Source organism: Heteronotia binoei, chromosome 17 (genome assembly GCF_032191835.1).
Source record: "Heteronotia binoei isolate CCM8104 ecotype False Entrance Well chromosome 17, APGP_CSIRO_Hbin_v1, whole genome shotgun sequence".
Classification (NCBI taxonomy): domain Eukaryota; kingdom Metazoa; phylum Chordata; class Lepidosauria; order Squamata; family Gekkonidae; genus Heteronotia; species Heteronotia binoei.
In genome coordinates, this window is record NC_083239.1 from 49507347 (window position 1) to 49519458 (window position 12112).

General features: G+C 51.1%; 1 protein-coding gene across 1 annotated transcript in view; it reads right to left on the reverse strand.

The window, feature by feature from the left end:
- Positions 1-1294: 1294 nt before the first annotated feature.
- LOC132585880 (cation channel sperm-associated auxiliary subunit gamma-like) overlaps positions 1295-12112 on the reverse strand; it is a 107309-nt gene continuing 96491 nt past the window's right edge. The window contains exons 27-29 of the mRNA XM_060257757.1: positions 8420-8519; positions 5972-6098; positions 1295-1404 (exon numbers count right to left, since the gene is read on the reverse strand). Coding sequence (XP_060113740.1) covers positions 1295-1404; positions 5972-6098; positions 8420-8519 — 337 coding nt within the window. The remainder of the gene's footprint in view (positions 1405-5971; positions 6099-8419; positions 8520-12112) is intronic.

The following is a 12112-nucleotide window of genomic DNA, read 5'->3' on the forward strand; positions in this document are numbered from 1 at the left end:
CAATCTGCACATGCCAATGGAGACTGTGCAGGAGAAAGAGGAAGAGGAGAAGGAACGGGTCCAGAGGAGGGCGACAAAGATGGTGAGGGGTCTGGAGACCAAGTCCTACAAAGAAAGGTTGAAGGAGCCGGGCACGTTTAGCCTGGAGAGGAGGTGGCTGAGAGGTGATAGGATCACCATCTTCAAGTCCTTGAAGGGCTGTCCTATAGAGGATGGTGTGGAATTGTTTTCTGTGGCCCCGGAAGGTGGGACCAGAACCAATGGGTTGAAATTAAATCAAAAGAGTTTCCGGCTCAGCCTTAGGAAGAACTTCCTGACCGTTAGAGCAGTTCCTCAGTGGAACAGGCTTCCTCAAAAGTGCTGGGCTGTCCTTCCTTGGGAGGTTTTTAAACAGAGGCTAGATGGCCATCAAGAGTCCCGTGGCGCAGAGTGGTAAAGCTGCAGTACTGCAGTCTGAGCTCCCTGCTCACGACCTGAGTTCGATCCTGGCAGAAGGTGGGTTCAGGTAGCCGGCTCCAGGTTGACTCAGCCTTCCATCCTTCCGAGGTCGGTAAAATGAATCCCCAGCTTGCTGGGGGGGGGGAGTGTAGATGACTGGGGAAGGCAAGGGCAAACCACCCCGTAAAAAGTCTGCCGTGAAAACATTGCGAAAGCAACATCACCCCAGAGTCTGAAACGACTGGTGCTTGCACAGGGGACTACCTTTTTTTTTTAGATGGCCATCTGACATGAATGAAGATCCTGTGAATTTAGGGGGAGGTGTTTGTGAATTTCTTGCATTGTGCAGGGGGTTGAACTAGATGACCCTGGAAGTCCCTTCCAACTGTGATTCTAGGCTTCTATCCTGTGAATTTAGGGGGTGGTGTTTGTGAATGTCTTGCATTGTGCAGGGGGTTGGACCAGATGACCCTGGAGGTCCCTTCCAACTCTGTGATTCTAGGATTCATGACTGCCTCCCTCCAAGGCTTTATTGCGGGGTGGCAACTGGCAGACTTTCAAGAAAGGAAGGAGGGAAAGTGGACCCTTCTGAATAACACAGTACACACAGTGCTGGGACGAGAGTTTTATTTTCTACGGAAACACGGAGGGGGTGGGGGGGACTCTCGCTCTGGTCCAGCCACATCACAGGTGCTGCGACGACTTCCACGGTGGCCACAGAGTTGAGCGGCAGCCGAATGAAACGACGCAGAACTGGTCCCTTGCTTGCTTCGCTTCAGAAGCCGCTTCCCCCAAGGGATTCTGGGTCCTGGAAAGGGCTAGTGGGAGAAGCAGCCAGCGAGGCGCAAGAGCTTTGCTATTTCTCCTGCTGCTGAACAGGCATGCTGCTGCTGAGGCTGGCCTCGGACAAGGTGGTGATGTAGTTCTGGGAACTGGTCGCTGAAGACGAGAAGGTGAGGCTGGACCCTGGAAAAGCAGAAAGAAAACGGGTGTGTGTGTGGGGGGGGGGAGACCATGGTATTAAAAACGTCTCCCCGTATCTTCAAGCATTGGTAAGATCCAGAGTCAAAGTGGGGCAGCAGCAGCAACCAACGTAGGAGTGCTGCAAATGTAGGAATGAGACACCCCCGATCCAAGGGGCCCAATCTGCACATGCCAATGGAGACTGTGCAGGAGAAGGAGGAGAAGGAACGGGTCCAGAGGAGGGCGACAAAGATGGTGAGGGGTCTGGAGACCAAGTCCTACAAGGAAAGGTTGAAGGAGCCGGGCACGTTTAGCCTGGAGAGGAGGCGGCTGAGAGGTGATAGGATCACCATCTTCAAGTCCTTGAAGGGCTGTCCTATAGAGGATGGTGTGGAATTGTTTTCTGTGGCCCCGGAAGGTAGGACCAGAACCAATGGGTTGAAATTAAATCAAAAGAGTTTCCGGCTCAGCCTTAGGAAGAACTTCCTGACCGTTAGAGCGATTCCTCAGTGGAACAGGCTTCCTCGGGAGGGGGTGGGCTCTCCTTCCTTGGAGGTTTTTAAACACAGACTAGATGGCCATATGACAGCAATGAAGATCCTGTGAATTTAGGGGGAGGTGTTTGTGAGTTTCCTGCATTGTGCAGGAGGTTGGACTAGATGACCCTTGAAGTCCCTTCCAACTCTATGATTCTATGATCCTATGAGAGGGGGAAGAAAAAGAAGGAAGAGGAGGAGGAGGAGAAGAAGACTGCAGATTTATACCCCACCCTTCTCTCTGAATCAGAGACTCAGAGCAGCTTACAATCTCCTATATCTTCTCCCCCCACAACAGACACCCTGTGAGGTGGGTGGGGCTGAGTGGGCTCTCACAGCATCTGCCCTTTCAAGGACAGCCTCTGCCAGAGCTATGGCTGACCCAAGGCCATTCCAGCAGCTGCAAATGGAGGAGTGGGGAATCAAACCCCGTTCTCCCAGATAAGTGTCTGCCCTTTCAAGGACAACCTCTGCCAGAGCTACGGCTGACCCAAGGCCATTCCAGCAGGTGCAAGTGGAGGAGTGGGGAATCAAACCCGGTTCTCCCAGATGAGTCTGCCCTTTCAAGGACAACTTCTGCCAGAGCTACGGCTGACCAAGGCCATTCCAGCAGGTGCAAGTGGAGGAGGGGAGAATCAAACCCGGTTCTCCCAGATAAGAGTTTGCCCTTTCAAGGACAACCTCTGCCAGAGCTATGGCTGACCCAAGGCCATTCCAGCAGCTGCAAGCGGAGGAGTGGGGGGATCAACCCTGTTTCTCCAAGATAAGAGTCTGCCCTTTCAAGGACAACCTCTGCCAGAGTTATGGCTGTCCCGAGGCCATTCCAGCAGCTGCAAGCAAAGGAGTGGGGGATCAAACCCAGTTCTCCCAGATACGAGTCTGCCCTTTTGAGGACCACCTCTGTCACAGCTATGGCTGACCCAAGGCCATTCCAGTGCAGCAGATTGTGGTGCAGCAGATCGTGGGTTTTCCCCGTGCAAAATGGCGGCGCGGAGCAGCTGGTGCGAAATCGCGAGCTTGCTCCGGTGAGAAACGGAAGCCTGGCGTGGAGCAAGGTTAGTGCGGAATGAGCCTTAGGCTTGTTTCGAGGCCACCGAGTGGGGGAAAGAGGCGGAACGCTTGGCCACGGTGGAACTCCAGACTAGCGCTCAGCACAGGCGTGAGCTCAGGGAAGCTAAGGAGCAGGCCGTGAGCTAGCTGGACTCAGGAGGAGTGTGTGACCGCTAGCGCCCCATGAGGCCCAGAGGTCCCAGCCTCATGGATTTTACGGGCCCCCTCCCCAAGCCTTGGCTCCCTCCTCCCCCTCAGGACCCCTCCCCTCCAATCACCTCAGCACATGAAGCAGGCAGTGGCACCGTAGGCTCTCCCCTGAGGCATTCCGAGCAGAGTTGGGTGGGAGGGCGGATGGGCTGATTCTGAAAGTTGGGTGGATAGGTGGGCAGCCAACCCCACCCCCTGCTCCCAGCAGCCCTTAGTCCAGCCGTGAAGAGCTGAACATATGAACATATGAAGCTGCCTTCCACTGAATCAGACCTTCGGTCCATCAAAGTCAGTATTGTCTTCTCAGACTGGCAGCGGCTCTCCAGGGTCTCAAGCTGAGGTTTTTCACACCTATTTGCCTGGACCCTTTTTTGGAGATGCCGGGGATTGAACCTGGGACCTTCTGTTCCCCAAGTAAATGCTCTACCACTGAGCCACCGTCCTTCCCTCTCCACCGTCCTTCCCTGGGGGTTCCATGTGCTGCCTTGTTTTCCACCTCCACGATCCTGAACCGTAAGTTCTTGGGTGGGAGAAGAGGCCCCTAGATTACACAGGCTGCGAGGGCAGCTAGAATCCTTTCAGGGTGTGGAGGAGGGAGGCCTGGACACGTCCCCCCCCCCCAGCCAGCGTGTACAAGCCACGCATGTTCCCTGCTGCTCCCGGTTGGGGAAGGGCACAGGAAAGCAGGGAAATGGGGAGGGAGCACAGAGATACAAATCGGCCTTCTTTTGAACTTCGGAAATGGAAGTTGATCGCTGCAGGCTGAGCTCCAGGGAAGGTATAAGGGGGAATCGGAGCTGACGTGCGAATTAAATCACACTAGAGGGGGGAGGGAGAGGGGTGGCCTCCAGCCTCTCCAGCTTCTTGCTCTCACCCCCTACGGCCCCCTTCTGGCGCCCTCCTCCTGTGATTCTCAACTATGGGGCTGGCCCCGCACCACTGAGAGCAGGCAGCAAAACCCCAAGCTTTGATAGGGCTGATCCTTCCGGGGGCAGCAGACCGAAGGCCCATCTAGTCCAGAGGGCCCAGTGAACAGGGCAGAGAGGAGGAAGAAGAGGAGGAGGAAGAACAGGAAGAGGAGATTGCATTTATACCCCACCCTTCACTACCTGAAGGCATCTCAGAGTGACTCACAATCTTCTTTCCCTTCCTCTCCCCACAACGGGCACCCTGTGAGGTAGGTGGGGCTGAGGGAGCTTTCGAGAACTGCTCTTTCCGGGACAGCCTGACAGAGTTTATTGTGATTGCGATAAAAAAGGCCAAAACCATGTTGGGAATTATTAGGAAGGGAATTGAAAACAAATCAGCCAGTATCATAATGTCCCTGTAAAAATTGATGGTGCGGCCTCATTTGGAGTACTGTGTACAGTTCGGGTCACCACACCTCAAAGAAGATATTATAGCACTGGAGAAAGTCCAGAAAAGGGCAACTAGACTGATTCAAGGGTTGGAACACTTTCCCTATGAAGAAAGGTTAAAATGCTTGGGGCTCTTTAGCTTGGAGAACCGTCGACTGCGGGGTGACACGACAGAGGTTTACAAGATTATGCATAGGATAGAGAAGGGAGAGAATGAAGTTCTTTTCTCCCTTTCTCACAATATGAGAACGCGTAGGCATTCAATGAAATTGCTGAGCAGTCAGGTTAGACCGGATAAAAGGAAGTCCTTCACCCAAAGGGTGATTAACACGCGGAATTCACTGCCACAGGAGGTGGTGGCAGCTACAAGCATAGACGGCTTCAAGAGGGGAATGGATAAGCATATGGAGCAGAGATCCGTAAGTGGCTATTAGGCACAGCTTATTGTTGGAACTCTCTGTCTGGGGCAGTGATGCTCTGTATCTTGGTGCTAGGGGGGGCACAGTGGAAGGGCTTCTAGCCCCACTGGTGGACCTCTTGATGGCACTTGGATTTTTTTGGCCACTATGTGACGCAGAGTGTTGGACTGGATGGGCCACTGGCCTGATCCAACATGGCTTCTCTTATGTTCTTATGTGACACAGAGTGTTGGACTGGATGGGCCATTGGCTTGATCCAACATGGCTTCTCTTATGTTCTTCTGTGACACAGAGCGTTGGACTGGATGGGCCATTGGCCTGATCCAACAGGGCTTCTCTTATGTTCTTATGTGACGCAGAGTGTTGGACTGGATAGGCCATTGGCCTGATCCAACAGGGCTTATGTTCTTATGTGACGCAGAGTGTTGGACTGGATGGGCCATTGGCCTGATGCAACATGGCTTCTCTTATGTTCTTATGTGACACAGAGTGTTGGACTGGAGGGGCCATTGGCCTGATCCAACAGGGCTTCTCTTATGTGACACAGAGTGTTGGACTGGATGGGCCACTGGCCTGATCCAACAGGGCTTCTCTTATGTTCTTATGTGACACAGAGTGTTGGACTGGAGGGGCCATTGGCCTGATCCAGCATGGCCTCTCTTATGTTCTTATGTGACACAGAGTGTTGGACTGGAGGGGCCATTGGCCTGATCCAACAGGGCTTCTCTTATGTTCTTATGTGACACAGAGTGTTGGACTGGAGGGGCCATTGGCCTGATCCAACAGGGCTTCTCTTATGTTCTTATAACCCAAGGTCACTCTGGCAGTTTTGTATGGAGGAGCAGGGAAGTGAACCCAGATCTCCCGGATAAGAGCCTGTGTATTTAACCATTACACCAACTGGAGACCAAGGCCTTCACCTGATGTGGCCTCATGGCCTGTCAACCCACCCCCCCCGGCCCCACTAGTAGCATCTTCAGGGCTAAGTGCCACTCACCAGTTCGTAAAACCACTGCTTCCTCGAACCTCCTGGCAAGTCTGGAGCAGAGGGCCTGGACCCTAGGGGCCAGGATGTAAGTCACCATGTACAGGATGACCAGACCGATCACAGAACTCATGGAAACCTCCGGAGAAAAAGAAGGGATGCGTCTTTTTTATACACTGCAGTGTGGACACTCTTGCCTCCAGCCCCTGTATCTTCTCCTCCAGCAGGGCTACTAACTTACACTTGCTGCAAGTGTAATTGCTGGTACTCTCAGGTAGAAATACTATCATCCCACAGTCTTTACACGTCACTGCCTCTGCTCCCTCACCAGCCATGCTGCTGCAACATTTCAAAATTCTCTTTGTCTTGATTTCCCTGTAAATTCCAGTACCAACAGCCACTTGAGACTACTTGGGAGGAACTACCCACCTTCCCAGAGAACCCTAGGCCAAAAGCCCTTTAGCTTGCACCAAAGGCTCACGCCTCTGGCAAGGTGCAGCCTAATAATGCAAAGAGGGTGGGACCTCAGTCTGCCCCAGGCAACACAGTCACTCCCAATGAGCAACAATCACCTACAATCAGCAACAATCACCTACAGTCCATTCAAAACAAACAGTAGTTCCCCAGCATCCACACAAACCACACAAACCACACAAACTCAGACTCTCAGCAACTTCCCCCAGCTGCTTAGAGAGCCAAACTCTCAGTCTTGCAGCAGCACTCCTTCCCCGCTCTCTCCCAGAGCTCAAGTGTGTGTCTGTGTGTGTGTGTGTGTGTTTTAAACAACCGGTGAACTGTTCCTCAAAAGCCAGTCCAGGTACTTAGAATTCCTTGGCTCAGATTGGCCTCTGAGACATTGCTTCCAAGGTCACCCAGTGGTGAAGGGGTGAGGGAAAGGGATGGGGCTTTAACGGAGCCATACAGCAGTGTTGCTGACAGGACCAGCGCAACCCAGTAAGCTAGGTAGGCGGCTGCCTAGGGAAGGCTGAGTGGGGAAGGCTGAGCAGGGGCAGGGCAGCGTGTGTGCTTGGAGGCGCTCGGAGCTGGCCCTCCCTTGCCACAGCACTCTCACTACCACCATCTCACCCATGCTGCCACCCAGGAAGGCAACAGGGAAGGAGCATAGTGGGAGCGGCACGGTGACGTGTGCACCACAGCAAGGGAGAGTCGGCTCTGAGCACCTCCAAGCGCACATGCCACCCTGCTGCCCCGGCTCAGCCTTCCTGGGTCTGTGCGCAGAAGGCGGGGCAATACATGCACTCGGAGCCAGCCCTCCCTTGCTGCCTAGGGCAACAAAAACCCTGGCAGCGGCCCTGGACGCTGAAACACGAAGGCCTGTTGCAGATGCGTGGCCAGAGCTGCACGGGATGGGATGAGGTTGGTTAATGAAGGCTGTGGCCACTAAGTTGGGGGAAGGCATGTTTTTGGGCTGGCAGGGGCAGAGAATAGGGTGAGTGCCAGGACTCTGCCTAGGAATCCCAGATAGTGGGCCCAAGTTAGGGGGAGGTTAGGGGGAGCTTCACTGCCGGTTCCCTGCGTGGGCATTAAAGATAGGGAGGGAGGGAGGGAGGGAGGGAGAGAGGGAGGCGCCGCAGAGGTGGGCGGGAGGGCGGCGTGGCATGGGGGGGCATCAGGGCCGCCTGGGGCGCCATGAGCCCACAGGCCAGGCCTGGGTTCAGCCCCTGGCATCTCCAGTTTAAAAGGATCAGGTAGGAGGTGATGTGAAAGACTTTCACCCGAGACCTTGGAGTTGCCAGTCCAAGATTGACCTTGATGGACCAGTGTTTGATTCAATATAAGGCCATTTCATGTGTTCAAATTGATCTCTGCAGTACTAGCAAGGCTGGCGTGGATTCCAGCACAAAAGAAAGCCCTCGGGGTGGATGGCCAAAGCTGGACTGGAAAAGTGGAAGAAAAGGGCCCCTTCGGAATCAATTCCACAAAAGCAGATGTGGGGCAGTGGTGCTGCAGCATACTAAGACAGTAGGATGAAGTGTACCATTTCAGCGGGCAGGTACCATTTGGGAGACACTGTTTTTTGAATGTTATCTCCCACCAGGCATTTCTTTCAAATAGAAAGCTAACACACTAGGGCAGGGATCCCCAACCCCCGAACCAGTACTAGTTCGTGACCTGTTAGCAACCGGTCCGTAAGTTGTCTTCCACAAAACCAGTCCCTGGTGCCAAAAAGGTTGGGAACTACTGCACTAGGGGAAAATCCCAGACTGGAAGCTCCCTCCCTAAGCACTGGCATTAAAGCAACTACAACAAAACTCATTCAGGGTTTTTCATGAGGAAGCATTTAAGAATGGTGCAGCTCAAATGGTAACAATCCAGTCTCCCTCCACAGGATTCTACCATTTCATTCTACTTGGAACAGCAGGGTACAACACAGCCACTGAGTATGTGCCTAGCCCAGCAGCCCAAAGGGCGCAAAAATCCAGGTGCAGCTGCAGGTACCTTCATGAGGAAGACGGCCCGTTTGGGGCTGAGACGCAGGCCATGGACGTGGATGATGAACTCCAAGGCATAGTCACAATAGGTAGTTTGGTCCACCCCCCTGGGGAAGACAAAGGAGAAGGGGACTGATTAATGGACAGAGAATGCCCCTCGACCATTTCCTCTTTTGTCACTCTTCATTCTCCAGTCTACCAATCAGCAACATATTTGATCAGCGGGCACCTTGGAGATGCAGCTGAACCAAATGCTGCCGGCCTCCACCCTGAACTGGCAAACCCTGGGATCAAGGCCACTTGTGCTAATTGGATCAGGTTATGGGCCCAGGATGTGACGGTTGAAGAATATAGACAATCAGAAACCCCTCTCTGGAGTCTGAGGCTGACAGCACAAAATCCTTCACCTCCAACACAGAGAGCTTTCCTTCCTCACAATTGGAGGGCCACATGCGGCTCCTTAAGGAGCCAAGGGCTGCTGCATGCTAACCACACCCTCCTCTCTCTCCTTCTTCAAATCCTCTTTCATCCACAACACCCATCCTGGACCATCCCAGCCTTACTTTGTCTGAGCTCTGGGCTGCCACTTTACCCTCGTCTATTTTCTCCTCCTCCTCTCTGGGCTTTTATCACCCTGCCCCCCCCCAAAAAAATCTATAATTTTTTTGGCCACTGTGTGACACAGAGTGTTGGACTGGATGGGCCATTGGCCTGATCCAACATGGCTTCTCTTATGTTCTCCCTTTACCACCCACCACCAATTTCATGCAGGCAATAAAACCGCAACTGGTTTTCAACTACAGACTTTTCTGCATTCTCATTTTCCTCACTTGTGTGTTCTTCTTGCTTCCGGGGGGGGGGGGGGAGGAGTTTGTTCCATATGTGTTTTGTTCCCTCTAGTGGTAGATTACGTTCTTTTATGTGTGGCATATCTCCCTGCAGCTTTAAACCGCAGATTTTTATGTTGGACATAAAGCAATGAAATATTGAACTGACCACTAGAGGGAGTAAAAATACACATGGAACAGAAAAAAACAAACCCCAAAGCACATGTGAGGAAAATGAGAACGTCAAAGAGACCTAGATTAAAATACACATTATTTCTAAGGGATACTGGGAATTGTAGTTTTGTGAGAGCACTAAGATGGAGATGTCCCTATCCCCAGCACTGAAATACAGTTCCTGGAGTTCCTTTGAACCTTTGTTTTTCTGGGGACAGCATAATGTGCTACTTCTGCCCGATTCGCCCACACTTGGGTGGGTGCAGAATAAATGCTAATGACAGACAAATCAACCTGTTTGTACATTAAACGTGCACTAACGCTTCAGGAATTAATCAGAAGCTATGCCTTACACTGAGAATCATATATAGTTATGCCAATAAAGGTTTTTGGAACTGGAATTGGAATATGGTATATATTGATAAAGCCTAAAGCATTTTTTTTTTTTACTAAAGCCTGTTTTCTAATAGAGGGAACTTTAAACCAGAAAGTATCAGCAGGAGAGAAGACCGTGTTCCTAAACACATGAACACATGAAGCTGCCTTATACTGAATCTGACCCTTGGTCCATCAAAGTCAGTATTGTCTACTCAGACTGGCAGCGGCTCTCCAGGGTTTCAAACTGAGGTTTTTCATGCCTATTTGCCTGGACCCTTTTTAGTTGGAGATGCCAGGGATTGAACCTGGGACCTTCTGTTTACCAAGCAGATGCTCTACCACTGAGCCACCATCCCTCCCCTACAAAAGATCTTTATCTTAGGGAAAGTACTAAACAAAGGAAAACATTCTCGAGGAAAACTTCCATATCCCATACAGTTGCAGTAAACCGATCTAGGCACTTCGGGAAGAGCCCAGAGCATTGCAGAATAACCCAGCATTGCTCTACTAATGGAACTTCCAGCAACCCAAAACTGGCCTTGGCTAGCTTTTTTTGGATATGCTAAGGTATACACTTTTTGTACCAGCACTGACTCAGCTTTTCCCAAGGGCTCAAGTAACTCAAGGGGAAACTGCCCCGTGGGAACAGAGATAAGCTATTGGCTCATGTTTTGATAAACCAATTATAATTAATCTGTCCCACGTTGGATATGTTATCGAAATGTATATAAACTACTGTAATAGACCTGAGAACCCAGACTAAATGTGATCCACTGGAGAAGGAAATGGCAAACCACCTTGCCAAGAAAAGAAGAAGAAGAAGAAGAAGAAGAAGAAGAAGAAGAAGAAGAAGAAGAAGAAGAAGAAGAAGAAGAAGAAGAAGAAGAAGAAGAAGAAGAAGATGAAGATATTGGATTTATATCCCGCCCTCCACTCCGAAGAGTCTCAGAGCGGCTCACAATCTCCTTTACCTTCCTCCCCCACAACAGTCACCCTGTGAGGTGGGTGGGGCTGGAGAGGGCTCTCACAACAGCTGCCCTTTCAAGGACAACCTCTGCCAGAGCTATGGCTGACCCAAGGCCATGCTAGCAGGTGCAAGTGGAGGAGTGGGGAATCAAACCCGGTTCTCCCAGATAAGAGTCCACACACTTAACCACTACACCAAACCGGCTCTCCATGAACAGTAACAAAACCATGAAAACCCCATGAACAGTAACAAAAGGCTAAAAGATATGGCGCTGGAAGATGAGCCCCCTCATGTCAGAAGGTGCTCAGTATGCTACTGGGGAAGAGCATTCAAGTAACCACAGAAAGAGTGAAGCGGCTAGGCCAAAGCCGAAAGGACACTCAGCTGTGGATGTGTCTGATGGTGAAAGAACAGTATGATGCTGCAAAGAACAGTACTGCATCAGAACATGAAATGTAAGATCTATGAATCAAAGTAAGCTAGATGTGGTCAAACAAGAGATGGCAAGACGGAACATCGACATCTTGGGAATCAGTGAACTAAAACGGACGGGAATGGGTGAATTTAACTCAGAGGATCACTACATCTATTATTGTGGCCAAGAGTCCCACAGAAGAAATGGTGTGGCCTTTATAGCTAACAAGAGAGTGAGGAAGGCAGTAATGGGATACAATCTCAAAAATGACAGAATGATCTCGGTCCGCATCCAAGGCAAACCATTCAATATCACAGTAATCCAAGTCTATGCCCCAACCACTGATGCAGAAGAGGCTGAGGTGGACCAGTTCTACGAAGATCTACAACACCTTCTAGAATTAACACCAAAAAAGATGTCCTCCTCATCATAGGGGACTGGAATGCCAAAGTAGGAAATCAAAAGGTAACCAGAACAACTGACAGGTTTGGCCTTGGAGAACACAATGAAGCCGGGCAAAGGCTAATAGAGTTTTGTCAAGAGAGCAAGCTGGTCATAGCAAACACCCTCTTCCAACAACCTAAAAGGCGACTCTACACGTAGACATTACCTGATGGGCAACACAGAAATCAGATTGATTACAGACTCTGCAGTCAAAGATGGAGAAGCTCCTTACGGTCAGCAAAAGAAGACCTGGAGCTGACTGCCGCTCAGATCATGAGCTACTCATTGCAAAATTCAGGCTTCAACTGAAGAAAACCAGGGAAGCCATTAGGCCATTCAGGTTTGACCTTGATCACATTCCTTATGGATATACAGTGGAGGTGAAGAATAGGTTTAAGAAACTAAAGTTGATAGACAGAGTGCCTGAAGAACTATGGAAGGAGGGTCGTGACATTGTACAGAAGACAGCAATCAGCACCATCCCAAAGAAAAAGA